This window comes from Terrapene carolina, unplaced genomic scaffold (assembly GCF_002925995.2).
Source record: "Terrapene carolina triunguis isolate 2854851 unplaced genomic scaffold, T_m_triunguis-2.0 Scaffold90, whole genome shotgun sequence".
Lineage (NCBI taxonomy): Eukaryota > Metazoa > Chordata > Testudines > Emydidae > Terrapene > Terrapene triunguis.
The window spans coordinates 843,646-871,485 of record NW_020664441.1 but is presented as its reverse complement, the minus strand read 5'-3'; the positions used below and the strand labels follow the sequence as shown (position 1 = coordinate 871,485).

Below are 27,840 nucleotides of genomic sequence, written 5' to 3'. Positions count from 1 at the left end.
ACCTCGTGGGACGCTATGTGATTGGGCAGGAGGGGGAGTGACGACACGCGTGTCCGCTGACAGTTAGATTTGAAAATTGAGGCGGGTAGCGGCGCGGCGCGCACCAGGAAAAGGAGGGTTTCTGCCACGGCCTGCCCTGGGAGAGCGCCGGCTGCGGACGGACGGAGCCATGGAGGCGGCGTCGGGCCCCGCGCACCTACCCGCGGTCTGTAACCGCAAACTGGCCGAGTTCCTGCGGCAGGTGGACGCCATCGACATGGTCTGGCTGCGGGAGATCCGCGAGGAGGCCGCCAAGATGTTCAGCACGTAGGAGCCGGCGGGGGGATCTGATCCAGCGCCGGGGGGCGGGGGAGGAGAATGGAGCGGGCTGGTGGGGGATGGGTTCTGGTCCAGCCCTGGGCGGGTTGATCCAGAACCGGGGGTAGGAGTGTGCCGGGGGGGGGGAGTTGATCCATCACCAATTCGGGGGGAGGAATGGATGGGCTGGTGGGGGGATTGGTCCAGCCCTGGCCGGACGGGGTGGGGCGGGGCATGCCACGGAAGGAGGAGTTTGGCCAAGGGCAATGGAGCGCACCGGGGTGGTGAACGCCGGCAGTGCTGTCCGCTTTCCCCTGCACCCCGCCAGCCACGCAGTGGGGATGGAGGCAGCCCCTCCTCTCCCCAAATAGAGACCGACGAACATGTGGAGAGACCCCACAGACAGATTGACGCCGAGAGAGGATCCCCACCCTCCACAGAGACAGGCGCACACCCGCAGATAGAGACAGATACACAAATGCAGAGACCTTCCTCTCCCCCACATGGATCTAGACATATAGAGACCCCCCCACACACCTATAGAGACGGACAGAGAACTCCCCTAATAGACTCAGCTACATAGCCCGTGCCCAGTGGCTGGCTCTGTGACTGGCTGGAGCCAAGCCTGTTGCGTGACCTGTAGTATCCTGTTGGGCATGGGTCCTGCTCCTCACTTGGTAGAGGCAAGACTTTGTAGACATCCCCCTTGTCTGTTCGCCAGCTGGAGACCTACCATGACAGATGTGCCCAGGTGCAAGTACCTTCTTGCCTGGTGATGTTGATTTCTCTTCCTTGCCACCTCCTTGTTAAAACAGCAGCTGCAGTGATGAGCCAGAGCTGATGCCAAAAACACCGTCACAGAAAAATCGTCCCAAGAGGCGACTTTCTAGCGTTCAGGATGAGAACAAAGACCCAATCAGGAAAAGGTGAGAAGGGCTTTATCTGCAGGTGTTAAAGTAGACTCTCCTGATTTGGAATATTAGAGACTGTGCATTAAAAAAAATATTTGTCCCTGCTGTCTCCCTCAGTCACCCACCCATCACCCCTGGCCCCACCACCCCCCACCTCCCCCAGATCCCGCTGCTTCCCCTGCCCCGCATTGCCATGAGCTCCCTTCTGCAGCTTCACACCCCAGGCTCACCCAGCTCCTTGCCTCTTGGCCACGGCATCCGGTAAGGCCGGCCATCCTGAAGCCCTGCTGCCCTGGGATGAAGCCTAGAGCAGGAGCCTCATGGCTAGAGTGGGGAGGGAGGGGCTGAATCCCGGAGCCCGCTGCCAGAGCTCCAAGGCTGAAGCCGCAGGGGACGGGGTGAAGCCTGTCCCCAGAGTCCTGAAGCTGGAGGGGAAGGGGTGAAGGCCACTCCTGGAGTCTTGCGGCTGAAGCCGGGGAGGGAGGGTGAAGCCTGCTCCTGGAGTCCCATGGCTGAAGCTGGGGTAGTGGAGCTGAAGCCCATGCCTGGAGCCTCTGGCTTAATCGGGGGGGGAGAAGCCCAGCCCTAGAGTCCCGCAGCTGAAGATGGGATGGGGGAGCGGGGCTGAAGCCCTCCCCCGAGCCCCTCGGTGCTGCAGGGAGGGGCTGCTGCTTTACCCCCTCCTTCATCTCTAGCCAGGAGACTGTCGTGGCGTCAGGAAAAACCCCTGGTGGCCACATTTGAGAAATGCTGCTTTAAAGTACAATATTGAACTGCACAGAAAATGTTCTGCATGCACACTTATTAATATTCTCTAACTGTAGCAGCCCTAAACAAACTATACATGCACTGCTAGTATTCTGCAACATATCAGTGCTTGTCAGACTGTTCAAGGGCATCTAAGATGTTGTGACTTTTTCAATTACAAAAATCTCAGAATCCGTGCCAAGCAACTGGCCTTGACTATTGCATGAGAACTTGTGTGAAAACAGGATCTTGCTTCATTAATTCCCTTACTCACATTGCTCGCTACCCACCTAGAATCAGTTGTGACTACCTCAGGACAGAGTTGGAGACATGTCATGAATCTGATAGACCATCTTACAAAATATCCATTTTTCCGATGGTGCAGCCTACATTTGACTTGCTGAAAAGCTGTGTCCCCTCAGTTCTCCAACCTGGGGTGCCTTTTACACTGTTTTGCTGTGAGAGCAACCACTCCTGGTCTGCTCTCACAGTCTCCAGCATGTAAATTACTCCCAGTTCCACTGCATGAGTGCTATAGCCGGCCACTCATGAATTACACTGCAGAGCAACACCAGCAAACTCTCCAGTCCCAGACTTTGCTCCAGAAATATGCATCTTGCACTGCCAAGCACTCTCCTGGACTCCAAGCTCATATTAAGTCTGTCATTTATTAATAGAAAATGATATGCACAAGCCTTGATACCCCAAGTGGAGTTTTCCAAACACACAGGTTTAGATAAAACAATAAAACAAGTTTAACAACTAGAGAAACAGATTTTAAGTGATTAGTGGTAAGGCAGAATTGGTTACAAAAGAAATAGAAAGATAAAACCGCAAGCTAATTCCTAAACTTTACCAAGCTAAATAAGATTGGAAACAAGCATCGTTCTTACCACACCAGATGCTCCAGGCAATTCTCAGTTCTTCGAGTGCTTGCTCAGGTCCAGTCCATATTAGCTGTGTGCGCTTGCTACATGCACCGGTGTCAGATGTTTTTCCCCTCAGTGGTATCCATAGGGGACCGGCTCTGGCACCCCTGGAGTGGCGCACACATGCCACAGTATAAGGGGCGCCGCTGGCTCCCTCCACCCTCGGTTCCTTCTTGCTGCCAGTGACAGTGAGGGAACAGCTGCTGCTTAGGCTAGCTTTCTTGCTTGCTCAGTAGTTAACAATCTTTTCTTTAAAAAAAAAAGTTGTAAATAGTTGCGAATAGTTTTAGAAAATCCTTAGTGTTAGATTAAAAAGTTAGTGCCAGACGGATTCAGCCGGGGGTCAGGGCATGCCCCGGTTCCCAGGCTACAAACCCTGCAATTCCTGCAGAAAACCTATGCCCATCAGTGACCCGCATAGCACTTGTCTGTGGTGCCTGGGCGAGTCCCACATAACCAACAAGTGTCAAATTTGTAAGGCCTTCAAACCTTGGACAAAGAAGGAGCGAGACATCCGTCTCAGAGTGCTCCTAATGGAGTCTGTGCTAACTCCGGCACTGGAGCAGCTAAGGTCCGACTCTGGTCCCAGCACTGTGGCATTGGTGCAGAGCGCGCCCCCGCCAGCACCATCGATGGACCTGTGACGATCTCCCTCCCTGGCACCTGCCAAGCGACAAAAGAAGACCAGGAGAGGAAGATCTGCTACGTCTCGTGAGGGCAAGGAGAGGGCGGGAGGTGGGCCAAAACCCAAGGCGGGCGAATCCGATCCTCCTCCTGTGGGTGGGGCCCCAGCTCACAGAGAGTGGGCTAGCCCTCCCCAAGCCATGCCTGCCTCACCAGACCGTGATGTGGGCCTCAGGCAACTGGATGTCCCTTCACCACCTGCGGCCCGGCAGGCAGCACAGGATATCATGGCGCTACCAGTGCTTCCCACACCGGCAACGGCGGTACCACGATCCAGGGGTAAATCCACCTTGGGACCATTCCGCAAGTCCCCATCTGTGCGGCACCGCTCCCCATCACAAGTGCCCAGATCAGTGACAGGAGCCTCAGACAAGCCGTAGGCTGCAGTGTCTCGCCCCCGTCCAGAGACAGTCATCTCAGGAGGGGGAACCATTCAGGTCCACCTGGACCCCGAAGAAAGGCCACTAGGACCACCACCAGAGGGGGCGGAGCCCACGGTACCGGCCTCGTCCTCCTCGTCCCCTGATGAGGTGATTACGCCCACCCCCCCTCCCACCATTTCCACAAGATGACGCTAAGGCGCATCAGGAACTATTGAAACGTGTCGCCTCCAGCTTGGGGATCCATGCTGAGGAGCTGGAAGAAATATAGGACTCCTTGCTCTACGGCACTGGCTAGGGTGGCGCTATCCTATGTGATGGGGAATCTAAAATTATTAACGCCTTGTGGCAGACCCTCTCATCCCTGCTCCCTATTTCAAAAAGGGCAGAGTGAAAATACTATGTGCTGGTGAAGGGGCATGAATACTTATACGCCCACCTGGCCCCAAGCTCCCTGGTAGTTGCGTCCATTAACGAACGAGAAAGGCCAGGCCAGCTGGGAGCAACCTGAGGGTGGAGGGAGCCAGCGGTGCCCCTTATACTACGGGATACGTGTGCCACTCCAGGGGACACCAGAGCTAGTCCCCTACAGATATCACTGAGGGAAAAACTTCTGGCACCAGTGCATGTGGTGAGCACTCACACCTAATATGGAATGGACATGAGCAACACATCTCGAACACCAGTTACGGAACAGGTAACTGTCTTTTCATAGTTTGCAGTTCACAGGCTGGATTTTCTTTCAGCCTGGGACCAGTCCCCTTAGTTCAGTGTTCTTCAGATATTCATTGATGTTATCAGCAGAGAGATGTAAGGTGGAGAGGAGAGGCAGCCTTCCCCCTTCTCCCCCCCCCCCCTTCTTATACTCCAACGCTTTGTACTGGACGAGTCTTTGCTGGGTCATGGGGTCAGGCAGTTCCATTGGGTGTGTGAGCTGCCAACTATCTTTCACGTGAATTGTACATACTTTGTGGCCGCTCCCCTGCGGGCTGGTGAATGTCCAATTAAGTATGGCGTATATATGGAGGATAGGTTCATCAATGGCTATTAGCTAAGATGGGCAGGGATGGTGTCCCTAGTCTTTGGTTTACCCAGAAGCTGGGAATGGTAAACGGGATGGATCTCTTGATGATTACCTGTTCTGTTCATTCCCTCTGAAGCATTGTCGGAAGACAGGATACTGGGCTAGATGGACCTTTGGTCTGACCCAGTATGGCCGTTTTTATGTAAGTAGGTAATGGCTCTTCAACATCTTGCTGGCATGGTATCTTTGTGTCTGAGATACTGGCTTGTGGGTGTTACCCAGAAATACAACCTATCATACAGCAAAATCTCATAATTTTACATGTAGTGTTATTGAAATGTTTGCAACAGGACAGTAATGATCAGCAAATCATGAGTTTTCAAATGATACCTCAAGGTATACTTTGTACAACTTTTATAGTCTTGTAAAAGGGGTGCACATAGGGGTACAGACTGTCACACCCACCCACCTCTTTCTGTTAATTTGTTGCTTTTCTCTATATCATCTCAATTTTGTCTTGTAAGTGCCCCAAACCACACATCATCACCAACACATAGATGTGTACACAGCAACAGCAACTTTTCTGTAAAATGCCTAGGTAGTAAAGAATAATGGAATCATTGACGGAAAGGTGCTTTTTGATAAAAAGAAAACGGTCATCTCCAACTCTAGCTGGCAAATGTAAATGAAATGTTTGCTTTTATGTGGCTCCAGTTTGCTTCACTGTTTCTGTTATTAGGTTATCAAGGAGGAGTATTAAGCGAGCATCTGCTAAACGATGTTCCAGAAGACTCCGAAGCAAAGAGGACCTGGAAATAATCAGGGCTGTGATGGAAGAGGCCTCCCCGCCTCGACGGGTGACAAGATCCCGGGCTGTGGTTTCTGATATGCGCTCTGTGGCACTCCCTGAGAAGTCAGCTGTCCAGCCAGTGGAAGGGAGGGTCCCCTTAGTAGATATCAGTGTTAATGATCGCAATAGCGCTGAGTTACATCTGAAGAGAAGTCTGCCCAAGACAGGTGCCATGGTTTCTAAAGTCATTGTCCTGAGCTCAGATGATGACTCTCCCAAGAAAGCTGGGATGATAGAACTGCAGCCTATGTCTGCAGCCTCTGTGCTGTTGATTCCTGAAACTACTAAGCCAAAGGGGGCAAGAGAAGGCCGGAGTGCATCTAAATTAAAAATAGCAAATACAGCCACTAGCAAAACCACTGTAAATAGGGAGCCTGCCACTGAGGAGATGGATGTCTCTGCTCAGGGACCAGAGGGCAACCAAGGGTCAGTAAAGGAACTTTCCCAGAATTTAAAGGATGGCACGGGGACCCCTACGGGCTCCAAATCAAGCCGTCACTCTGTTCGTCGAAGTCTGATGTGCAGAACCTCCATGAGCTGCCGGACCTCATTGGCGGAGAAGTACTCTTTGGCCAGCAAAAGGGAAAGCATGATCCGGAAGTCTGTCAGCAGGGCGAGGTCCAAGAGAATTGCAGCTCGTCAATCATCTCTAGCCTCCAACTGCGTGATCCGTAAGTTTCTCAGGTTTAGAAGGCAATTTTGCTTTGCTCCATTCCCAGGCACTCTGCCTGTTTTTCTTCAGCATTGGAAAGGTATAGTATGGAGTTAGTTCTTCAATGTGGATGCAGCAGGTATCCTTGGGCTAGATACATTTCAGTTAATGTCAATGTGTTTAAACTGGCTTGCTAAAAATAAGCACCAGTTCTAGAGAGACTCATCTAAGTGTGACACCTATAGTGCATTGTTAACTTCACAAAAGCCAGCACTTCTAGCCGGTAACTGGTCACTTAAATAGTCAGTATCCGTGTAGATCAGGGGTGAGCAAAATACGGCCCACGGGCCGAATCCGGCCCGTCTAACATTTCTGTCCAGCCCGCCATGACTAATATTTCTGTCTGGCCTCCTCTGCCCCCTCACAATCTCTGAGTCCGGGCTGCTAAAAGTCCCACTGCGCAGCGAGGCGCTCAGGCAGGCTGCCTGCCTGCTATGGCCCCAAGCCGCTCCTGGAAGCGGCCGGATGCTGCTGGCACGTCTCTGCGTGCCTCTGGCAGGGGGGCGGTGGCTCCGTGTGTTGCCCCCCCGCCCGCAGCACTGTCCTCACAGCTCCCATTGGCTGGAAACCGGCCAATGGTAGCTGCGGGACCAGTGCTTGCGGGCGAGGGCAGCGCATGGAGACCCGCTTCTCCCCTCATCCCAAGGGGCGCACAGAGACATGCCAGCAGCAGCTGGCCGCAGCCGCTTCCGGGAGTGGTGTGGGGCTATGGCAGGCAGCCTGCCTGAGCCCTGCTGTGCCGCCGGCCGGGCGCCGCCTGTGGTAAGCACCTCCTGGCCAGAGTCTACACCTCACACCCCCTCCTGCACCCCAATCCCTGCCCTAGAGCCCCCTCCTGCAGCAAACTCCCTCCCAGAGCCCACACCCATCACCCTCTCCTGCACCCCAACACACTGCGCCAGCCCAGAGCTCCCTCCTGCACCCAAATTCCCTCCCAGACCCCACACTCCTCCATTAATATAGTAGAAATGTGCAGCCTGTGATGACTTACCAAAATTCGTGGCGTGGCCCCCCTGCGAAAATTATTGCCCACCCCGGTGTAGATGGTAAGAGTGTGATTTATGAAGCCGTAGTCCTGGTATCTGTTCCTCTGGAGTCTCTTGCCGTTGTAAAGTTGCAGAAAAAGCCAGTGGACATGATTCCCCTTTTTAAACTGTGCTGACCAAGGGGTGGTGTGGGCTCTCCTCAAGTCCTGTGCCTTTCCCCTGGAAACAAAGTAACTATTTTTGTGACCCAGTCACTTAAACAGAAACTGGCTGGTGGTTTTGGAGCCCCCATTTTCTGGGAGGGCAAGGAGGGGCTGGGGTTTTCAAGACCTAGTATGAATAGAAATGTTCTCATGAATATATATATTTTAATAACTTGCAATGGGAACTGATGTTTGTTTGTGGGGGAATAATTGGATTTTAAAGATCCCTTATTTGCCTTGCTGGGAAGCAAACATTGTTTTAGTGCAGGAGTTTCACTTTCTGGCTCTGTTATGGAGCTGAGTGAAATGCAAAAAGTAAACAAACACCAGGTGAATGAGTAAGAGACTCCTGAAGTGTAAACACCCTTGCATCTAAAGAAGGTTGGAGATAAGCTGTGTGATGAGACTAATTGTGGAAAATAGGAAGAATAGACTTGGCAGGCTGGTCAGTTTACTGCCTGTTATTTGACCATGATCAAATATCGCCAAATATTCCAGCAAGAATGCTCTGATGTAGGTGGTGACCTTCTTTTTTGATTGCATCACAGTGCATTTCATTGTGTTTTGCATTTTTTACTTAAAACAACTCAGTTAAGTAACTTGTTTTTTGTAATTAGGCTTAAATATCTACGGCTATACGCTTGTTGGAGACTAAAGTCTTTACTCTTTAGTTACTGTTCTAATAAATTAGTACTTTAAAATATGAATATTTTGACATTATTTGACAATATTAGACTGGTCAATTAACCAATTATTTTTCAACTGGTCAAATACCCAACCCTAAGAGAGAACGCTGCTACACTAACATTTTTTTTCAGTTCTATTGTTCTACCTCAGGGGGTTCCCAAACTTTTTGCCATCACAAATTCATCACTATTTTGATGAAGTACTTCCTGTGGGGATCCCAGAGATTATAGTGGATTCAGTTTTGTAGCGCAAAATGGTGTCCCTTGTGTATCATGACCTCGCATGCAACATACGTGCGAGGACACACTGTGCAAAGCAAAATGGCATCCTCCGCACAGGGGTCATTGCTGATGGCCCTCAGTTTAGGAGCCACTGATCTATGTTTTCTAGCTGAGGACTTCCATGACTCTTGAAGATAGATCTGTAGCACAAACAGAAGAGCTTTCACAAACAGTTTAACATGCACCATTAACACAACTACTAAATTGTTTCATTTAAACCATTTGTTTAGAATCATGCTAGAAGCTGTGGCTTTGTCTACACTGTGGTTCTCCTGGTTCCTGACAATGGCTCAGCAGAATCTGGGGAATTCTGTATAAATTTCTGCAGCATAGACTCTGCCCAAAGCACTTCGTAGACAAGGAGATGAAAGCAGTGCTGACAATATTCTCAGCATGGCTCTCTATGGACCAGTATTGAAAACAGTTTTGTACAGTTTATGTTAGCACTTAAACCAGGGGTGGGTAAACTTTTTGGCCTGAGGGCCACATCTGGGAATAGAAATTGTATAGCGGGCCATGAATGCTCACAAAATTGGGGTTGGGGTGCGGGAAGGGGGTGAGGGCTCTGGTTGGGGGTGCGGGCTCCGGGTTGGGGACAGAAATGAGGAGTTCAGGGTGCAGGAGGGGGCTTCAGGCTGGGGGGGGGGGGGGGGGGTCCGGGCGGGGGGGGGGGGGTTGGGGGGGGGGGGGGAATCAGGGCGGGGGCAGAAGGTTGGGGCATGGGGAGAGGCTCAGGGGTGCAGGCGGCGCTTACTTCAAGCGGCTCCCGGAAGCAGCAGCATGTCCATTCTCCGGCTCCTACGCGGAGGCGCAGCCAGGCGGTTCTGCACGCTGCTCCATCTGCAGGCACCACCCCTGCAGCTCCCATTGGCCGCAGTTCCGGGCCAATGGGAGCTGCGGTGGTGGCGCTTGGGACGGGGGCAGCGTGCAGAGCGGAGCCCCCTAAGCGTAGGAGCCGGAGGGGGGCCATGCCGCTGCTTCCGGGAGCCACGTGGAGCGGTCCCCAATCGTGCTCCCTGGCTGGAGCGGGGCAAGCCCCAGACTCTGCTCCCCAGTGGGAGCTTGAGGGCCGAATGAAAATGGCTGGCGGGCCAGATTCGGCCCGCGGGCTGTAGTTTGCCCACCCCGATTTAAACAGTTGTCATCAATTGGAATCCATTGCTGACAATTTGGCCTTCGGTAGAGTAAACCGTGAGTAAGCCTCTTGCAGGGGTTAATGCTCTTAATGCATCTGTAAAATGGCTTAAAAATCCATGTAGGTTGGACACGGCCTTCCACGATGAATGAAAGAGTCCAAATCTAAACACTTCGTTTGATGTAAATACACAATGTGAGCATGGGGGGTTGGCAGCAGCTAGATCTTGCTTTGTTGAGCCAATCTATGCTCATGTACATTGCTTGTACACTTCTACCTCGATATAACGCTGTCCTCGGGAGCCAAAAAATCTTACCGCGTTATAGGTGAAACCATGTTATATCGAACTTGCTTTGATCCACTGGAGTGCGCAGCCCCCCCCCTCCCGGAGCACTGCTTTACCGCGTTATATCCGAATTCGTGTTATATCGAGGTAGAGGTGTACCATTCTAGAGAGAGAACTGCACTATGGGAATCTGATTCAATACATAACTGTTAGCAAGTATTGAATGTTCATCACAGTGCTTCACAATGACAACAAAAATAAATACATCAGTTGCTGGGGCAGGCAAAAGGTTTTGTTCAGTAGTTTACTCAAAGACCTATGTATAAGTCAGGCTGTTGTCTTGATTGAGGAGAGTCTACTATTTAAATCTGAGTGATATGGGGAGCTTATCCATTTCTGGGGCAATAAGGGAAGGCAGTCTTGTTGTAGTTCCAGAATTAGTTCACCCCATTTGTAAAGCAATTTGTGGAATCCTGTGGCTGCTTGCATTTATTAAAATATGATAACTTGTAGCAGGAACCTTCTCAAAATACCCTTGCCTGATAGATGTGCAGGTCCCAGGTTCTGAGCTTGATTGACAGGAATAGCCTTTGCTAGGACTTGTTTATTTACATTTTGTTTTTCATGCTCTTTTTTCCCTCAGGTCACAGCTCTGTGGAGAGCCTTGTGGATGAAGAAAAAAATGTCGAAGTCAGGTAAGGCTACTCATGCAAGGTTTCTCCATTCCCCAAATATTCTTGAGGCCCATCCAGCTCTCCAGGCCACATCCCGAGGAGTTGCTCAAGTGGTCTTCCTGTTCCTTACTAGCCAGAGCGACTACAGAACCAGGCTTTTCTTTCAAATTTGAGCTTGTAGAGTCTAGTGTAAATAGTTAAACTACCTGATATTAAATCTAAATTTTAGCATAGTGGATTTCTTACTATTTCATCACATTTTGTTGCCTTCTGTTTTGGCCAAGGTTGCAAACCCATGCAAGAAATTAGGGTTGACAAGATGTTCCTCTTGCCTCACAATGTTCCTCGGTTTCAGATGGGCTTGAAAAGTGCCGTTTAGGCATTGGAGAAAGGCATTTGGTTAAAGGCTGTGATGTTTGTAAAGCCTTTTCAAAAAGGGCCCAAAAGAACTATAACACTCTGCTCCAGAGCCTGCTCCTCCAAGAGGTTCTGGGAGATCCTGTTCCGAAAGGGAGCCTCTGGACACAGGGAGGGTGATCTCTAAGCCTATGTTAGAGCTGAAGCCTGATGAAGAATCCCAGGCTAGAAGGGTTCATTCTCTAGCAAAGGTGCTCCATAAGGAACTAATACAATGGGTTTTGTCAGCTAAGGTCCTGAAGTCTGACTGCAGCTGAGAAAAGCAGCTCTCAGTTACAAGAGGGTGGGTGGCAAGAAAGGTGCCCCGACAAAGAATCCCCGTATTGCATTTGGTTTCTGTGGATTTTAGGGTCCTAAGAAGGATAGGGGCCTCTTCAGATTCAGGCCAGTCAGATCAGTCCTCTGCATCAGGGCACCTTTTATTCACTTATTATTATTATTATTATAATCATTATTGTTTTTGTATTTTCTCTGGAATCTGGACCTTGACTATACCTTGACCAAGGAATTTGGACTTTGACAAAAATAATTGATTATCCCTGCTCTAGAGGAAGAAATATCTGATGCTCCAGAGCAGTGGTTCTCAACCGACGGTCCATGAGCCCTTTCAGGGGGGCCGCGGAGCCCCGCAGCTGAAACCCAGTGCCCCAAGCCCCAGCGCTGAAGCCGGGAGCGGCGCAGGGCTAAAGCCGGCAAACCTCCCCTCCCCCCCAAGCCAGGAGCAGCGGGGGCTGAAGCTGGGAGCCCCAGCGCTCCCCTTCCCGAAGTTGGGAGCTGCTCTGGGAGCCCCCGTTCCCCCCCCCCCGTACAAAGCCCCTAGCTACCCCCTGCTTGCACCCTGAGCTACCCCCTCACTTCACACAGCCCCTAGCTACCCGCTCCCTGCACCCTGAGCGGTTTTCAGACTTTTTGAACTGAGTCCCCCCTTTGAGTTATATATTTTGGTTGCGTCTCCCCACAGCCCAGACAGCCTGGGTGGCCTCCTGAGTGAGTCAGGGGGTGGAGGTGGTTCTCCCTCCCTGGACCCCGCTTTGCAGAGCTGGCTCAAGCCCTGCCAGCTCTTGTCCCCCCCATTCTCCCCCCAAATAGAAGTAAAACTATGCCTATGCCCAAGGGTCACATCCCAGCGCAGAGCCCTGAGTCATCCCCCCCTTCCCCCCGCTGGGCCCTGGTGTTTTTATAGCATGTTGAGGGCGGCCTCAGCAAGAAAAAGGTTGAGACCCCCTGCTTCAGAGCGCTGAGTAACTCCTTCATTTGTGCTCTTATCTGGTTCATTCTTCCAGAGTTTGGGAAAGGGAAGATTTCCATGGTGGCTTATTTTAAAAGCAATGTCTGCTTGGAGTGGAGTTATTGTGCAGAATGCAAGTGATGGGTGAAGAGTGCAAAATAAATGCATTGAATTTCACGGTTGGAGCATTTCTTCAATGGTTATCCTGGCATAAAATGTATTATTGCCCGCAGACAGCTCTGAGCTGGTACTGTTTTTGCCACTAAGCATCTAACTCTTTCTTCCAGGTCTGAGCTGGGATCTACCACCCCCTGTAAGGAGGTAAGATCTGGGTAGGGCTGATGCAGCATAAATACTGGGGGAGAGCTATGAAAAGCTATTTTTTGTCCATCAGCTCCTTAGTTCAACTTGTCCTGGGCAAGTTGATGGCATCACTGTTCCAGAGTACAGCAAGGATTTGGGCGGGGGGATACTTTTGGCTTCTGTTTTCTGGTTCAGTTTTATGTGCTGATGGTGATCAGAAACTTGGCTGAAGATTCTGAATTTTCCCACCCTTACCTCGGCAGGCAAACAAATGACTTTTCATGGTCGTGGAAAGTGTTTTGACTGAACTGTTACTAAATTGGGAACTTAAACAGAATGCAACTTTCAGAACTTTCCTGTTGACCTTTAAATAATGTTTAGGTCTAATTGAAGGGCTTGTCCATTTTTGCAATTAGAGAACTATTGAATATTGTAACTACCATGTAGGCTGAAACCACTCCCTCCCTGATTTGTGCTGCCTTCAGTTGGTCTCATGAGGAAAAGCCCCACGATTGTGTGAGCACTTGTTTCAGAATCACTTGCTCTTTCCTCAGCTGTCCTCAATTCCTCAAATCCCTGGCCCAGCACCAGCTCTTGTCTCAGGGTAGAATCCTGGGATTCACCCCATTTTTAGACTGGATCATGGGGTTACAGCATCCCTGTTTACCAACAGTGTTTGGTACCTGCCAGAGACTTCCCTTTGGGGACCTGTGATCAGTATGAAAATGTAGTGATTCTCAACAGCCTCTCCAAAGCAAAGTATTTTTCTCCAATTGCCATAGGGATATAGGAATCAGAAGACATTTTGTCGTACCTAAAGCCTGAGGGAATTGCTAACTGTTAGGGAGGTCTGACTTATCCCTCATGCTCATGCTCTTCTGAGGACCAGGTTAGTCTGTTTCTCTGCAGACCTTGCCTCCCTGGGACATTTCCAAGAGCTATCCAGGGTTGTGAGGCACCTCACCACCACCTATGCTTAGTTTAGTCTGAGGAAGTCTCATCTTTGCCTGCTGTGGTTTGGCTCCCTGAAACAAGCAGCATTCTGGTAGCATAAGCACTGTCTTCCAGGGCTCACTCTCTATGTACAGGTTTGCTATAGGCACATAATAATCCCAAACTCCTCCAAGCAGTTCCTCATCCACTGGATGCTCACAGAATAACCAGGCCAACTCAATTCCCTGCTTTTAGCAGGCTGCTTCCAGCTGTACCTGGCTGGAGTCTTGTTCTCTGGTGTCTCAAACTCTCCTGCAGCAGCCTGCTAACACTCTGCAGCTTCCTTGCAAGATACTATTCAAATAGAGGTACACATCATATTAATAAATTAGAGATCTTCTATGTTCCTCCAACCTCTTAGCATGGAATTAGGAATCTGAAGTAACAGGCACACAATCACCAAGTGGAATGTTGATCTGCCATTGCCTGGAAAAAAAGGCTGCAATCAGCACAGTTATCCAGCCTTGACTGTCTTGGGTGTCAGATGGCCTATGTTCAGCCAGCTCAATATGAGCAAAAAAAATGCCTTCATATTGTGGCCACTCTTGTGTTCTATGTGAACAGCTGCTATTTACTTCAGTGCTGCAGCCTGTTACTCAGGTGGGGCTTTCTCTCTCTCTTACAGTTGCAGGGTGGGACTTCACTTGTATTCCCAGTGCTTTGCCTTGTGCCAGCAGGACACAGAGTACTTTAAAATGCTGACTGAGTTTTTATTTCTCTCTGTGGGCATCACACTGAAATCCAGTTGCCTTTTCTGCAGGATCCCCAAAGCCCCAGGATGTCCCTTCGTTCTAAGAATGCCAAGACAGCCGTTGGCAACCATGTCCAGGCAGAGCAGCAGGAGGGGAGCGGTACAGGTAACTCTCTTCCAGAGCCCCATTGCTGACTGAGATTCAGGGAAGGGCAAGACTTTGCTTTGAGGGTTGGTTAATTTGTCTCACATTCTATTGACCAGGTTCCTTGTGCAAGAAACTGGTCTGATCTCTCAAACCGGGGGTAGTCAGAAACATTTTTCACATGGCAATAACAATAATGATAATAAATAAATAAAATGATGTTGTGGTCTGTTCAAAAGTGTCTGGTGGTCCAGATGTGGTCTACAGTCTGCCAGTTGACTACCCCGTCTTAAACCAAGTGACACTTGGCTGTGCCGGACTCTTTTGATATAGTTTTTCCTTCAGGAAATGTGGTAAATGTGCTTTCCCATTAGAAGGTTGGAGGATTGTTATATCTTACGTGGGTAGGGAAGGAGGATCTGAAACCTCTTATGGTTTGATGCAGGCTGTTATCTCGGTGGATCTACATGCAGAAGGCCAGAGCATAGTGCGTACCACAGACAACGTTCGTACGCTGTTCCCTACAGTGTTTTGTAAAGATAACACTTTATATTGGTCAGAGTGCTGGGGTTTGGAGGTGTCTAAGTCACTTTCTGCCATAAGCAGGAAGGTCCAGTCTGTTAAGTTCATGGCTACAGCAGAAAAGGTTCCCAACAATGTACTCAGGGGGCTGAGCTGCTAGGCCTGATGACTCTGGCTTTGGACTCTCCTGGAGGGAACCTTTTAGACGGAACTAATTGTAACTCTTTCTCTGCAGAGAGCCATTCCGATAGGAGTGATGAGGCCCAGGAACAGCCCCAGAGTGTCAGGTACATTCTCATCAGAGGGAAGGGGAAATAGTCTGGGTGGGTTGAACTGATTTCATTCAACATTATAGGGTTTCAATGAAAGCTTGTCTGTATCTCTGAAGAAGGGTTTTAATCCACATCTCCTAGCATGGAGTTATAATACCTCATTAGCCAGGTAATTGTACCAGATAATTACTTTTAAAAGCTCTGATACACACAGTTTTGTGGCTATATATTTTGGAAAGATTTAAAATATTTTGATTTGCCTATGGGATATTCATAGCGTTATTGATACACTAGTCTGTAGGTAGCTGGAATCACTCGGGGAATTAATGCAGATGCCCAGTGCTAGTTATGCAGATACTCATCCCTTTGACGCTTTGCTTCCCGGAGGAAGGGCCCTTGACTGGTTTTTTTTTTTTTTTTTTTTTTTTTCCTTCAAACCTGGATCAGGAGGCCTGGAGACAGAGCCCCCAAAACTATATAAAGAGTCAGCCTGGTCTGACTCAGACAGACTCACCGTGGAATACGGAACTGACAAATTTTTCTGTACAGACCTACCCAGATCCCATGTGGGTGATGGGTAATACCTAGTAGAGCTTAGCATGCATATAAACTGTTAATTTGTTTTCTGTGTAATGCTTTTATCCCAGGGGTGGGCAAACTTTTTGGCCTGAGGGCCACATCTGGGAATAGAAATTGTATGGCAGGCCATGAATTCTCACAAAATTGGGGAAGGGGTGCAGGTTCTGGCTGGGGGTGTGGGCTATGGGGTGGGACTGGGAATGAGAGGTTTGGGGTGCAGGAGGGTGCTCCAGGCTGGGATCAAGGGGTTTGGAGAGTGGGAGGGGGATCAGGGCTGGGGCAGGGGGTTGGGGCGTGGGGAGAGGCTCGGGGTGCAGGCTCCGAGTGGCGCTTACCTCAAGCGGCTCCCGGAAGCAGTGGCATGTCCCTTCTCCAGCTCCTATGCGGAGACTCGGCCAGGCAGCTCTGCGCGCTGCCCGATCTGCAGGCACTGCCCCTGAAGCTCCCATTGGAGTGCCAGAGGGGGCCATCGGAGTGTGTAGGAGCTGTAGCGGGGACATGTCGTGGCTTCTGGGACCCGTGTGGAGTGGCCCCTGGCTGGAGCTCCGGAGTGGGGCTGAGCCGCGTGGTGCGGCCCCCAACCCGGTGCCCCAGCTGGAGCGCCGGACCAGAGCAAAGCCAGACCCCTCTCCCCAGCAGGTGCTCGCGGGCCGGCTTAAAACGTAGTTTGCGCATCCCTGTTTTATCCTAATAAACATTTTGTGCTTTGGGAAAGCTGGCTGGTCGCTAATTAACTGTCATTATTCCTGAGAGAGTACTGCAAGTGCTAAATTAAAGTCAGACCTGGTGGGGAAAACATAGCGGATTGCAAGGGAACTGCAGCCCTAAAAGTCTGGTCTGGAGGAAGAGACATGCATGTTCCCTTCCCGAGAGAGGAGCTGACTAGAGGTCTGAGTCCTCAGGGGGGTGCTCTTGAGACCACAAAGGATACTGAGGTGCAGTTAACCCTGGAACTGTGACAGTGTGAATCATGAGTGCTGCTAAGATCAGGAGAAGAATTTCCTCTGTTGGGTCGCTGTGTAATAGATATGTATTAACTTTTGCAGGAGAAAGCCAAGTTACAAGAAAGCCGTGGATGAGCTGTATGATGGGCAGCAAGCAGAGGAAGGCGGGCTCTCCCCTCCAAGAAAAAAGACTCCATCGCCACTCTGTCCAGCCAGCAAAGTGAGGCAGAGTCCCAGCCCCAGCATACTTCCTCTAGGACTCTTCCCTTCTCTTTCAGCTACTAGTACTCTCTGTGCTCTCTTCACAGGTTGTGCGTCCATTTAAGACCTTTTTACATACTGTGCAGAAGAACCAGCTGCTGATGACCCCGTGTTCGGTGGGGCGAAGTAGTATAAAGAAATCCTTCATCAAACACAACACTCCACTCCGAACCGATCCCAAGGTAAAGCCCTTTCCCTCTGTTAGTGGGATGGGAGGGGAGAGAGCCAGAGTGGCTGCAAAGGCCTGCAATGCAGTGTGGTAACTGTAACCAGCTATTGGCAAGGATGGGACTAGGGTCCTGATTCTGCAAGCTGCTCCATGCAAATGGATAATTAAATCCAGGTGGTGTCACTTACTGCCCACCGCCTCCAAAGTCAATGACATTCTGGAGGCAGACCCCTGCAGCCACCTAGATGAGCCAAGAAGGTCTGGTTCTAGGTTTATGTGGTGATTTTCAAAGGGAATAACTGTTGTTTTTCCCCATGTTCTGTTTACACAGGGTGAATTTGTCGTAAGTAATGACTCTCCTTAATTATAGACTGGGCTTACAGTAGGTGCACTTCTCACATCACTAACGGGCAGTGGGTGCTTTTTAATTTGCTCACTACCTGCACACAGTCCTAATATTTTTGCTTTACAACAGTGAGAAGAGAGGTCAGCATTCAAAGGGCAGCAGGAACCAGCCAAAGTCACAGTTGTTTAGAACATCAGTAAAGTACAAAGGGATCAGGTTCACAGGAATGCCCAGTAGAGGCAAGGGTGCCATGGATGCATGCCTCCTGCTTATGCTCACTAATACAAGGTGCCTTTAAAATAAACATGAGATCTGCTTGGGATGGTCTCTTGTTGTTCCATTGTCTAAAAATTAATTGAAAGTACTAAAATCTAAATTGTATGAAATCAGGTCTTGCTTCCAGAAACCTAGACCACTGAGTCCTGTCTGTCATCTACAGCCTGTTTCCAGTAACAGATAGCAGAGCTGCTAGTGCGTTGCTGGGAATCTTTGGGCCTACACCAGTTAGTGGGTTCTGCTGTACTCTGAAGGTGGACTTCTCTTCTCCACACAAGTAGTGAAGGATTTAATCTCCCTGGTGTACTGCTAATGACACACACAAGCTTACTCCACAGATGGTGGTGCCGCCCGACATTTTGATTAAAAAACTAGAAACTAGATTAAAATTAACATGGCACACACTAAATGGATTAAAAGCTGGCTAACCAGTAGGTCTCAAAATGTAATTATAAATGTAGAACAGTCATCGAGCGGTTGTGTATCTAGGGGGATCCTGCAGAGATCTGTTCTTGGCCCTATGGTAGTTATCATTTTCTTCCAGATCACTGGTAAAAAACACAAAATCATCATTAATAAAGTTTGTAGCTGACCCAAAAATTGGGGGAGTGATAAATAATGAAGAGGACAGATCGATGATATAGAGTGATCTGGATTGCTTGGCAAACTGGGGGCAGACAAACAGTAGAACCATAGATACAAAGGATTGGAAGGGACTTAGGTTATCTAGTCCAATCCCCTACACTGAAGCAGGATTAAGTATTTTCTAGACCATCCCTGACAGGTGTTTGTCTAACTTGTTCGTTATTGGAGGTACTTAACTAGTTTCCACAACCTTCCTAGGTAACTTGTTCCAGTGCTTAACTACCCTTCAGTTAGGAAGTTTTTCCTAATATCTAGCCTGAAACTCCCTTGCTGCAATTTAAGCTTCTTGTCCTGGCCTCAGTGGTTAAGGAGAACAATTTATCAGTCAGTATTTATGAAACAATATACATTTAGGAACAGAGAATATAGGTTAGACTTGCAGGGTGGGGGGATTCTGTCCTGAGAAGCAGTGGCTCTGAAAAAGATTTGGGGGTTGTGATTGATAATCAGCTGAACATGAGCTCCGAGTGTGACACCGTGGTCAAACGGGTTAATGCAATCCTTGGATGCATGAAAGGGAATCCTGAGTAGGAGAATACAGATTATTTTACCTCTGTATTTGGTACTTGTGCGACCACTGCTGGAATACTGTCCAGTTCTGGTGTCCACAATTTAAGAAGGATAAATTGGAGAGGGTTCAGAGAAGAGAACAAAGAGAAGGTAAAAGGGTGGCTTGATTACAGTCTAGAAGTACCTCTATGGGGTACTAATATTTAATAATGGGTTCTCTTATCTAACAGAGAAAGTGAGAACACAATTCAATGGCTTGAAGTCAAAGATACGCAGATTCAGACAGGAAGTAAGGTGTAAATTTTTAACAGTGAGGGTAACTAACCATTGGAACCATTTACCATGGTTGTGGTGGATTGCCCATTTTTCCGATGTAGGAATTATTTTGGGGAAGTTCTCTGGCCTGTGTTATACAGGAAGTCAGACTCGTGATCACAATAGTCCCTTCTGGGAATCTGACTCACCTACTTGGTGAATGTTTTGTCATCCCTGCATGGGCTATGGTACTTTGTACTTCACTCCAGTCACAGCCAAAGGTGATGCAGGATTCCACAAGTCTAAACAATGCCCCCACAGGGCAGGTTGCCTGTCCAGAGAGTCCTCCCTTTATCAGATGTTTTGGCACAATATAGGTTTTTGTTTGGTTAAGATCTGTCCCCTCAGTTAAGAGCAGGGAGGGGTCAGGGGAGTTACCTAAGCATCCTGGGATGGACTGTGACACTAATACAATGAGAAGACTCTTGTGGAACTAGTGGCCAGAGCTGTCCCTTGAGTAGAGCGAATCAGGGTGACCGCCCTGGGCCCCATGCTTTCATAAAATCGGACTGTCCTGATATTTAGCCCTTTGTCCCACATCCCATCCAATGTACAATCGGGATGCCATTTGTCCTGATATTCAGGTGAGGAGGCGGGGGGGCGAGTGGGGTGGGGAGGTGAGCAGCAGGTGGGAGGGAGGGTGAGGAGGTGGGTGGACGGGTGGGCGGACAGACAGTGAGGAGACTAGCAGGCAGGTGGGCGGGCGGCAAAGAGGAAAGCAGCGTGTGGGGGGGGGGGGGGGGAGGAGACTTAGCGGGGAGGTGAGCGGCGGGCAGGTCGGGGCGTACCGGACGGATGGTGGGCAGGCAGGTGGATGTCAGGGAGGAGTGCGTGGGGGGTGAGGAGGCAAGCGGGGAGGCTGATTTGTCCCAGGCCCTGCACCCCCCTAGGGACGGCCTTGCTAGTGGCCTCCATTTCCCTCCTCCTGGCAGCACATTCAGCATGGGTCACGTGGGATGTGTGCGAGGGGAACTGAGTGCTCTGTGTTGATTTATTCATTTGGTATAGGGGGCTCACTGTTGTAATTGGGAGTCCATTCTAGTCTGCCTCAGCAGGAAGCATGGAAGCCACAATTCAAACCTTTGAGAGAACCTTTGGGTGGAAAGTAGGGGCAATGGGGGATCTTGAGATGTGATGTGAGCAGAGGATTACCTAGGACATCACCTGTTCCCTTGTCTCATGCTGAAGTCTAGCACTGATGCTGGCTAGTGACAGTCGAACTTCTGTGGTGAATGCAGCATAGAAATCACGGACAGTGCTGCTTGTCCAAATGCACCCTATGCAGTAACATACTGATCTTGGGGTAATGCTTCTGACACACAAGAAGTGCCCCACAGTTCCTCTCCTGCTCCTAGAAAATGGGGTGGCTGAATTAGCACTGCTGCTTGGTCTCTTCCCATTGCAGCTACTTCTACAGGTTATTAGAGCTGGGCTGGCCACCTTGCTGAGCCACTGTGGTACTGGGGCCTTTTGTGCCCCCTTCCAGGGAGGTTTGTATTGGCTGTGGTTGCAACTTCAAGTTCCCTGGTGTGTTGTTTCTGGCTGCGTATGGCCACCCAGACTGCGCCAGAAACTAGCCCCAGCAGCTGGGTATAATCTGAGCTTCCCACCCATTGCAGGAGAAGGAGCGGCAGCGGCTGGAGAGCCTGCGGAGGAAACAGGAGGCCGAGCAACAGCGAAAACAAAAGCTGGAGGAGGAAAAGAGACAGCGCCTGGAGGAGATGAAACTGTGAGTAGCTGTCCCTCCAGCGACTCCATCTCTGGCTCATCTCAGAATTGCTTCTAACTGGCTCTCTGTGTATCCTACAGGAAACGGGAAGCGCGTCTGCGCAAGGTGCTGCAGGCTCGGGAGCGGGTGGAGCAGATGGAGGAGGAGAAGAAAAGGCGGATTGAGCAGAAACTTGCTCAGTTTGATGAGAAGAGTGAGAAGGTAAGAGGGCCCAATCTGACCATGGAGCCTCTTGGGACAATGGTTTTCTTATGGGAGTGGAGAGGGGTCACCTCACTTTGGGTCATGTCCTCTCTTGTATAGGGGCAAAGGGGACTGACATTGCTCAGACCCAGGGAACCAATGGGGAGATCTTTCATTAAAGGTCTGACTTGAACCTTGGGGCTAAGGGGGTTTGAGTTCCTGCTGTGTTTTGGGATTATAGCTAATCCTGATAGGAGTCTCTGTTGGCTGGAATGATGAGGGAGAATGCAGGGGGAGGTGCATTTAGGTCAGCAGAGACTCCATTGTCAATTAGTACCAGTCTGGTTAATAGCCAAAGAATGTGCGCAAATAAACCATCTCCCCCGTAAGCCTTCTGTGTCTGAAGGTCTTGGGCTATTACAAATAGGGCAGGGCCGTTCAGATAGGTATGAAGAGCCAGAGCAGCCTTGTCTGTGGAGCCTGCTCTCCTCTGTCCTCTTTGCCACCATGGGCCATGTTCCCTCTTAGGAAACCCTTAATTTGAACCAGATGAAAACTGGCTTACCCTTGGCCTTTGGTTTGCCCTGCAGCTGCCAGAGTCTCTGCTAAGTGACACTCATTCTATTTCAGATATGCTCTGTGTGTTCTGAAGAGCTTCTCCTCATGTGAACTGTCCCAGGTGCTGTTGGACTCACTGCACTGGGTGCTGCCTGCCTTTAAGATAAGGTAGCACCCAGAGGCTTCAATTGGGATTGGAATCCCATTGAGCAAACCCAGGGGAAGACAAGGTCACTGCCCCAAAGAGCTTATGCTCCAAGAAATATGCACAGACCCCACTGGACCTCTAGACTCTCTGGTACAGGGAAGGGCATCTTTTACCCTTTGGGGAGATATGTCCCTGACTCCCCAATGAGCTTGATGTACCAGAGAGGACGTAATACATATAGGGAGTTGTCCCATGTGCAACAGCAAGATCCAGACCCGATGTATGTGTGACTGTCTCAGGTGCGGGAGGAGAGGCTGGCAGAGGAAAAGGTAAAGAAGAAGGTAGCTGCCAAGAAGATGGGAGATGTTGAGGCCCGGCGCAGACAAGAGGAGGAGGCCAGAAAACAGAAAGCGCTGCAGCTGGTGAGCTGTGCTGGGGTCCTGTATGCAGGAAGGAAGGGATTGGGCTAGGGGAATGGGTGTGGTGATAGTGCTGCACTATGCCCTATACATGGCAGGGGAGCAGCCAGAGTAACACTGATCTGCCACAGTCCCTGTACATGGGGAGGAGGGCAGGACTATACAGTGAGTAGCTGAGGGAGAATTAGCCTACAGGAGGGAAAAGTACAGTCTTCTATCCCCCAAAGTCCCTCGGGTCCCTTTGGGACTCCTTGTTGCCACCCCATTCTTCCCTTCACTACAGACCAGTTTCTGTGCTTTTCATGAGTTTCTAACCATTTCTTCCACATGGTCCATGAGCTGCTTCATTCTTCTCCACATCCTCAAAAGTCAGTGTTTTGGGGGTGTCAGTGCTTGTTAATCCATCTTCCCCGGTTCCTGAGGTGGGCAGGATGTAAATGGGGAGATCTCAGACATCAGGTAATCTATAAAGAGTCTCAACTGCAATTAACAGAGGACCAGAACTCAGGAACCCACTGTGAGCCTGGGGCTGAGGGCCATCGACATTCAGGGTGACAGAGCTGAGACCTAGTAGGGGTATCACTCTCTGGTGCCAGTGGGATGGGGAGAGCTGAGCAGGTGATTGTGCATCTCTGAAAGGGAAGCAGAAACTACACTGAAAGCTTCAGTCCATCAATGCTGTAATGATGAGCTGCGGAAAGGCATCAGGCAGGCTGACCCTCGTGCTTTTCTGCATATCCCCCTCTTCCCTTGCAAGGTGGAGGTAACTACTTCCTTTTGCTTGTCAGGAGGAGGAGGAGCGCCGACACAAGGAGCGAATGCAGAAGAAGAGGGAGGAGGAAGAGCAAGAGCGAGTGAGGAAAATTGCAGAGCAGAGACAGGCGGAACAAGAGAGGGAGAAGCAGCTGGCAGCAGAGAGAGAGCTTGAGAAGAAGAAGGAACAGGAGAGGATTCAGGCAGAGAGGTGAAAAATGACCCTCCATGTACTGAAGCTTCTGCCGTGACCCTGCAGAGAAGAGCAGGGGCTGAATGGCCCAGTGAAAGGGCCTGGCAAAGCCCTATATTCTGTCAGCATAGCCCTGGAGTGGGGGATGAGGGATGAGCAGCCAGGAAGAAGTTCTGGGCCCCAGAGTGGGAGATATGCACTGGGCAGGTGGTGAAGGCCCTGGACACTGGGGTGAAGGATGAAGTGCAATAGGCATCATGGGGGAGATGCAGTTTGCACACTTCATCTTTCTGAGTGTGACCTGGTGTGTTTCATTGGTTCCCAGAGAACGTGAGCGGCAAGAGAAGGAGAAGGCGGCTCGCCTACAGAGGGAGCTGATGGCAGCTAGAGAGAAGGAGCGGCTCCAAAAGGAGATGGAAGAAAAAGAGAAGAAACGGGTAAGGAGACTCAACATGTATCTGCCGGCAGCAGCCATTATAACTAGTGCTGTCTCCAGCAGCAGCAACTTGGCCACCAGCCTCAGGTGGGCTGTGGTGCTCCTGGAATAAGTTGTCATAGAGTTTAATTGCTGGGAGAGTCCTAGCTATCCTGTCCATTACAGGCAGCGCTGCTTGTTCCCTGTAGCAGGTGGTATCCCACCCATGCCACGGAGGGGGTTGGTTACTCCTAAAATCTTAATACTTACACACTGGTGATTTCTGCTTTAGCAAGAGGAGCAGCGTCTAGCAGAGCTGGAACGGCAGGAGCAAGAGAAGAAAGCCGCAGCTGCTGCCAGTAACCATCTGAATGTAACCGTGGACGTGGAGGTGAGGGGGGGACATCAGTGAGATGCAAGCCTGAGCACAGCACTCAGGGAGGAATGGGGCTGTCCTGCTGTCTCCATTTGTTTTCATGAGGGGTGTGGTGCTGGGTAATGGTTACAGCAGGGGATCTGGATTCTGTTCCTGATGCCAGCACTGATTTGCCCAAGATCACACAGCAAGTCATGTAATCTCTGTTTCCCCATCATTAACATGGGGATGAGCTAGTTTTGTATGCCATGCTCATCACTGTGGTACCTGAGCACCATCTCACCTCTGTAAATGGCTTTGAGGTTCTCAATGAAAAGCCCTTAAGGAAAAAATATCAGTGTTTGTCATGGGCCTTCAGCAGGCAGCCCCATGGTGGATGCGGGGAGGGAGGAGTCTCTTGATGTTCTCACTCTTCCCTGAATTCTTCCGTTTGAAGGAGACTGAGCCCCAATGTTATCAAATGAGGGTGAAGCGCGGAAGCTTTAAATAAGAGAAATAGCCCCAGGATGGTGCTAGGTGTCTGTCCTGTAGTGTAGCATCTGCAACTATGTGGCTGAGAAACTGCCACTGAAAACTCTTCTGAGTTGCTGACCTTTCCTCAAGTGCTTCCCTCCTGGTCTGATCCTGGAGGGGAATGGTTGTGGCTGAAACATTAAAATGAGCACACAGACCGGTGAAGTACATACTTGATTTTTTCTGGAGTGGGGCTCTTTTTAAACAAACTTTAAATGCACAAAAGTTAATGAAGTTGAGGCTTTAAGTAAGGAACAAATTCTCTTTTCCCCACTTGCTTGGGGTGGGAATTTTGATTAAAACAGGAGGTTTTAATTCTCCCAGGAAAAGATTGACAAAAATGTTTGTCTGGGTTAGTACCTTTTTTTTTTTTTTTTAGGTTAAATTAAGGCTTCTTCCTCTTAGCTACACCTTCCCCAGTTTAGTTGTCCCTATCAGCATTCCAGTAACTGTGTTTACGTGATTATATAAGTCCTCTACTATAAACGTTGCATATGTGCTTGTGATTAAGTGTGTTTAGTTTTAAACATAATCAAACAAGACTTCAACTTTAGTCGTACGGGAGGAGAAGAATGAATATTCAGTTTAGATAGTCTGCACCCTAAAATCACCCCCAGCTTTGAGAGGACAGCAGTCATCTGTGATTTAAACCCTATTTACTGTGTAGAATTGCTGCAGCCATCTATTAAAGCTAGTGTGTCTATCTTACCAATATGACGCTCACCTAAGTTAGAGAAGGGAACATGAAACTTTATTTGTACCAAAACACTCACTTTAGGATCTTATCATTTTAATACAAATAACTAAGGCTACGTTTTAGTCACGGGAATTTTTAGTAAAAGTCATGGACAGGTCACGGGCAGTAAACAAAAATTCACTGTCCATGACCTGTCCATGACTTTTACTATATACCTCTGACTAAAACTGAGAGCGGGGTAGCTTGGTGGAGAATCCCTGGGGGCGTAGCCTGGGGGGCACCGCAGGGGTTGGGGGGTTGTCGGGGCTGGGGCAAGTTTCCTACCCGGCTCCTGGGAAGCGGCAACCTCCAGCTCCTAGCTCCATGTGCTGCCTCCGTCCCAAGCCCCGACTCTGCAGCTCCCAATGGCTGGGAACTGAGGCCAATGGGAGCTGCGGGGGCAGTGCCTGTAGGCAGAGGCAGCATGTGGAGCTAGGAGCTGAGAGAGGGGAGTTTCTGTTGCCCTTCTAGGGAGCCCCCCACCAGGTAAGCACCGCCCCACACCCCAATCCCCAGCTCTGAGCCCCTCCACACCCAAACTCCTGCTGTTGGGGGTGGAGTGGCCCGAGACTGCCCCAGGGGCTGCCCGAGCTGCTCAGGCAGCTCCTGGGCCAGCTGCCCGGGCCACTGCAGAAGTGACAGAGCCTTACAAATAGCTGATCTACCACCCAAGATGCAATGTTAGGGGTTCCTGGGGCTCAGTGTGTCACTAGAACCCTTCAGTGTGGTGCTGTTATGATCGCTTAGGGCTGCTTATCTTCTTTCTGTTTCTAGAATTCCCCTGTCTGTAACTCCTATCAAATGACCCCGCAGGGCCCAAAAGGGCCTAAGCCCCCCACCATCAATCCAAATAATTACGGGATGGATCTGAACAGCGACGACTCTACAGATGATGAGAGCCAGCCCCGCAAGCCCATCCCTGCCTGGGCCAATGGTATGTGCCAGCTCACTGTGAAATCTATCCCTGACCATTCAGAAATCCCTGCTGGGTCCCTCAGACTGGTAATGAGACTTGGTGGTAGCTTTCTCTGCCCGTGGCATAGGGAGATGAGGTGTTGCGCTGTTAAAGATGCCAGCCTGGAGCTGTGCAGATGGAATGTTATACCAAGATGTACTGAGCCTCTCTGGAGGCCCATGGGACAGCATCAAGATAACAAATCACTTCCTTTGAACTAGCAGCCTTAGCACATAGCGAAAGGATGAATTGTAATGTACGTTTTTGAAACCTACATTTTGGGCCTAAACCTGCTTGCCAGTGACTGTTGTTAAAGACCCTGTGCTCCTTTGTAGGGGTAATACCAATGTCCAGGCCACCATTCCCTCTGAGTGCTGCTTTCTAAGGCTGAGTGCTACAGCTGAGCTACATGCTGGCTGCTGTTCTTGCACTTCTGCTATCTGACTCAGTTACCTTATTAACCCCCCTTTGGGATACCTGGAGCAGGACTAAATATACAGAAACCTTAATTTTCTCTCCGAGAGAAGGTGCAGGGTTCTGCTGAGATAGGCAAAGTCTCCTCTCCACTTTCCCCAATTTACTGCAGATCCTTTTGATAAGCACAATTCAATGCTTAGCACATTCACCCTCTGTGCTACCTAAGTCCATGCCAGGGTTCTGATTTCCCAGTGGGCCACTGCGAAGTTGCTCCTCCCCAGGGATCTGCAGTGTTGGAGGCAATAGGGGGATGAGGATGTACAGCTTGAAGAGCAGGCTGTACACACCTAAATTTCAATGAAGGAATTAAAGGCCAGTTCAATCAGTCTAAAACTGTTCACTCTTACTTCTCCAGGGACTCAGCTTAGTCAAGCTGTCATCCACCAGTACTATAACCCTCCTGATGTCGCCACGCTCTTTGGAGCCATCATAAGCCCTAAGCTGGAGAACATTTTCTACAAGAACAAGCCGCGATACTTTAAGCGCACCAGCTCTGCTGTCTGGAATTCCCCACCTTTTCCAGGTGCCAAAGCTGTGCTAGGCCTGCCCTACAGCCTGAAAAAATACTGAGGATGGAGGAATGTGTCTCCTATGGAGTAGTGGGGTTTTAGTCTTTGTCTATGGAAGAAAAAGGATTTTATAATCAATCTCTGTAAATCTCTTAATGTTTGTAGATGAATAAAGGTCAGATGTTACTGGGGCTTTTCATGTTTGTCACATATGGGATTTTTGTTGAATTTTCTCTAGTGGGTTGTGGGGGAGAGACCCAAACCTACAGGGGATATTCCCTCTCGTGCACACTAGCCTCTTTTGCACACCTTTGACTCACTGCATGTTCAGCCACTGGAGAGATCAAGGTGTATCCTTAACTAAACTGCAGGAAACACCATTGATTTAGCTCTGTCCCTATAGAATTTTGCAAAGGTGTGGGTTTGTGCGTTAGGCTAATTCTCTTCTGCACTTTCCAGCAGACCCTCTACTAC

The 27,840-nt window shown here is 49.8% G+C and overlaps 1 protein-coding gene across 2 annotated transcripts; it reads left to right on the top strand.

Annotated features, from left to right (window-relative positions):
• The first annotated feature begins 100 nt into the window (after positions 1–100).
• LOC112105200 (inner centromere protein-like) lies at positions 101–27,563 on the top strand. 2 transcript variants are annotated; one of them, XM_024197904.1, is made up of 17 exons: positions 101–306; positions 1,113–1,223; positions 5,712–6,493; positions 10,756–10,807; positions 12,719–12,752; positions 14,488–14,584; positions 15,321–15,372; positions 16,983–17,100; positions 17,189–17,323; positions 21,022–21,131; positions 21,212–21,332; positions 22,320–22,442; positions 23,228–23,403; positions 23,711–23,822; positions 24,093–24,191; positions 26,200–26,359; positions 27,213–27,563. In XM_024197904.1, the coding sequence occupies exons 1-17, from the start codon at positions 170–172 to the stop codon at positions 27,425–27,427; spliced, it is 2,634 nt and encodes an 877-aa protein (XP_024053672.1). In that variant the 5' UTR covers positions 101–169; the 3' UTR covers positions 27,428–27,563. The 2 variants fall into 2 exon arrangements, with proteins under 2 accessions (XP_024053672.1, XP_024053663.1); XM_024197895.1 differs by having other exon boundaries at positions 14,473–14,584.
• The last annotated feature ends 277 nt before the right edge of the window (positions 27,564–27,840 follow it).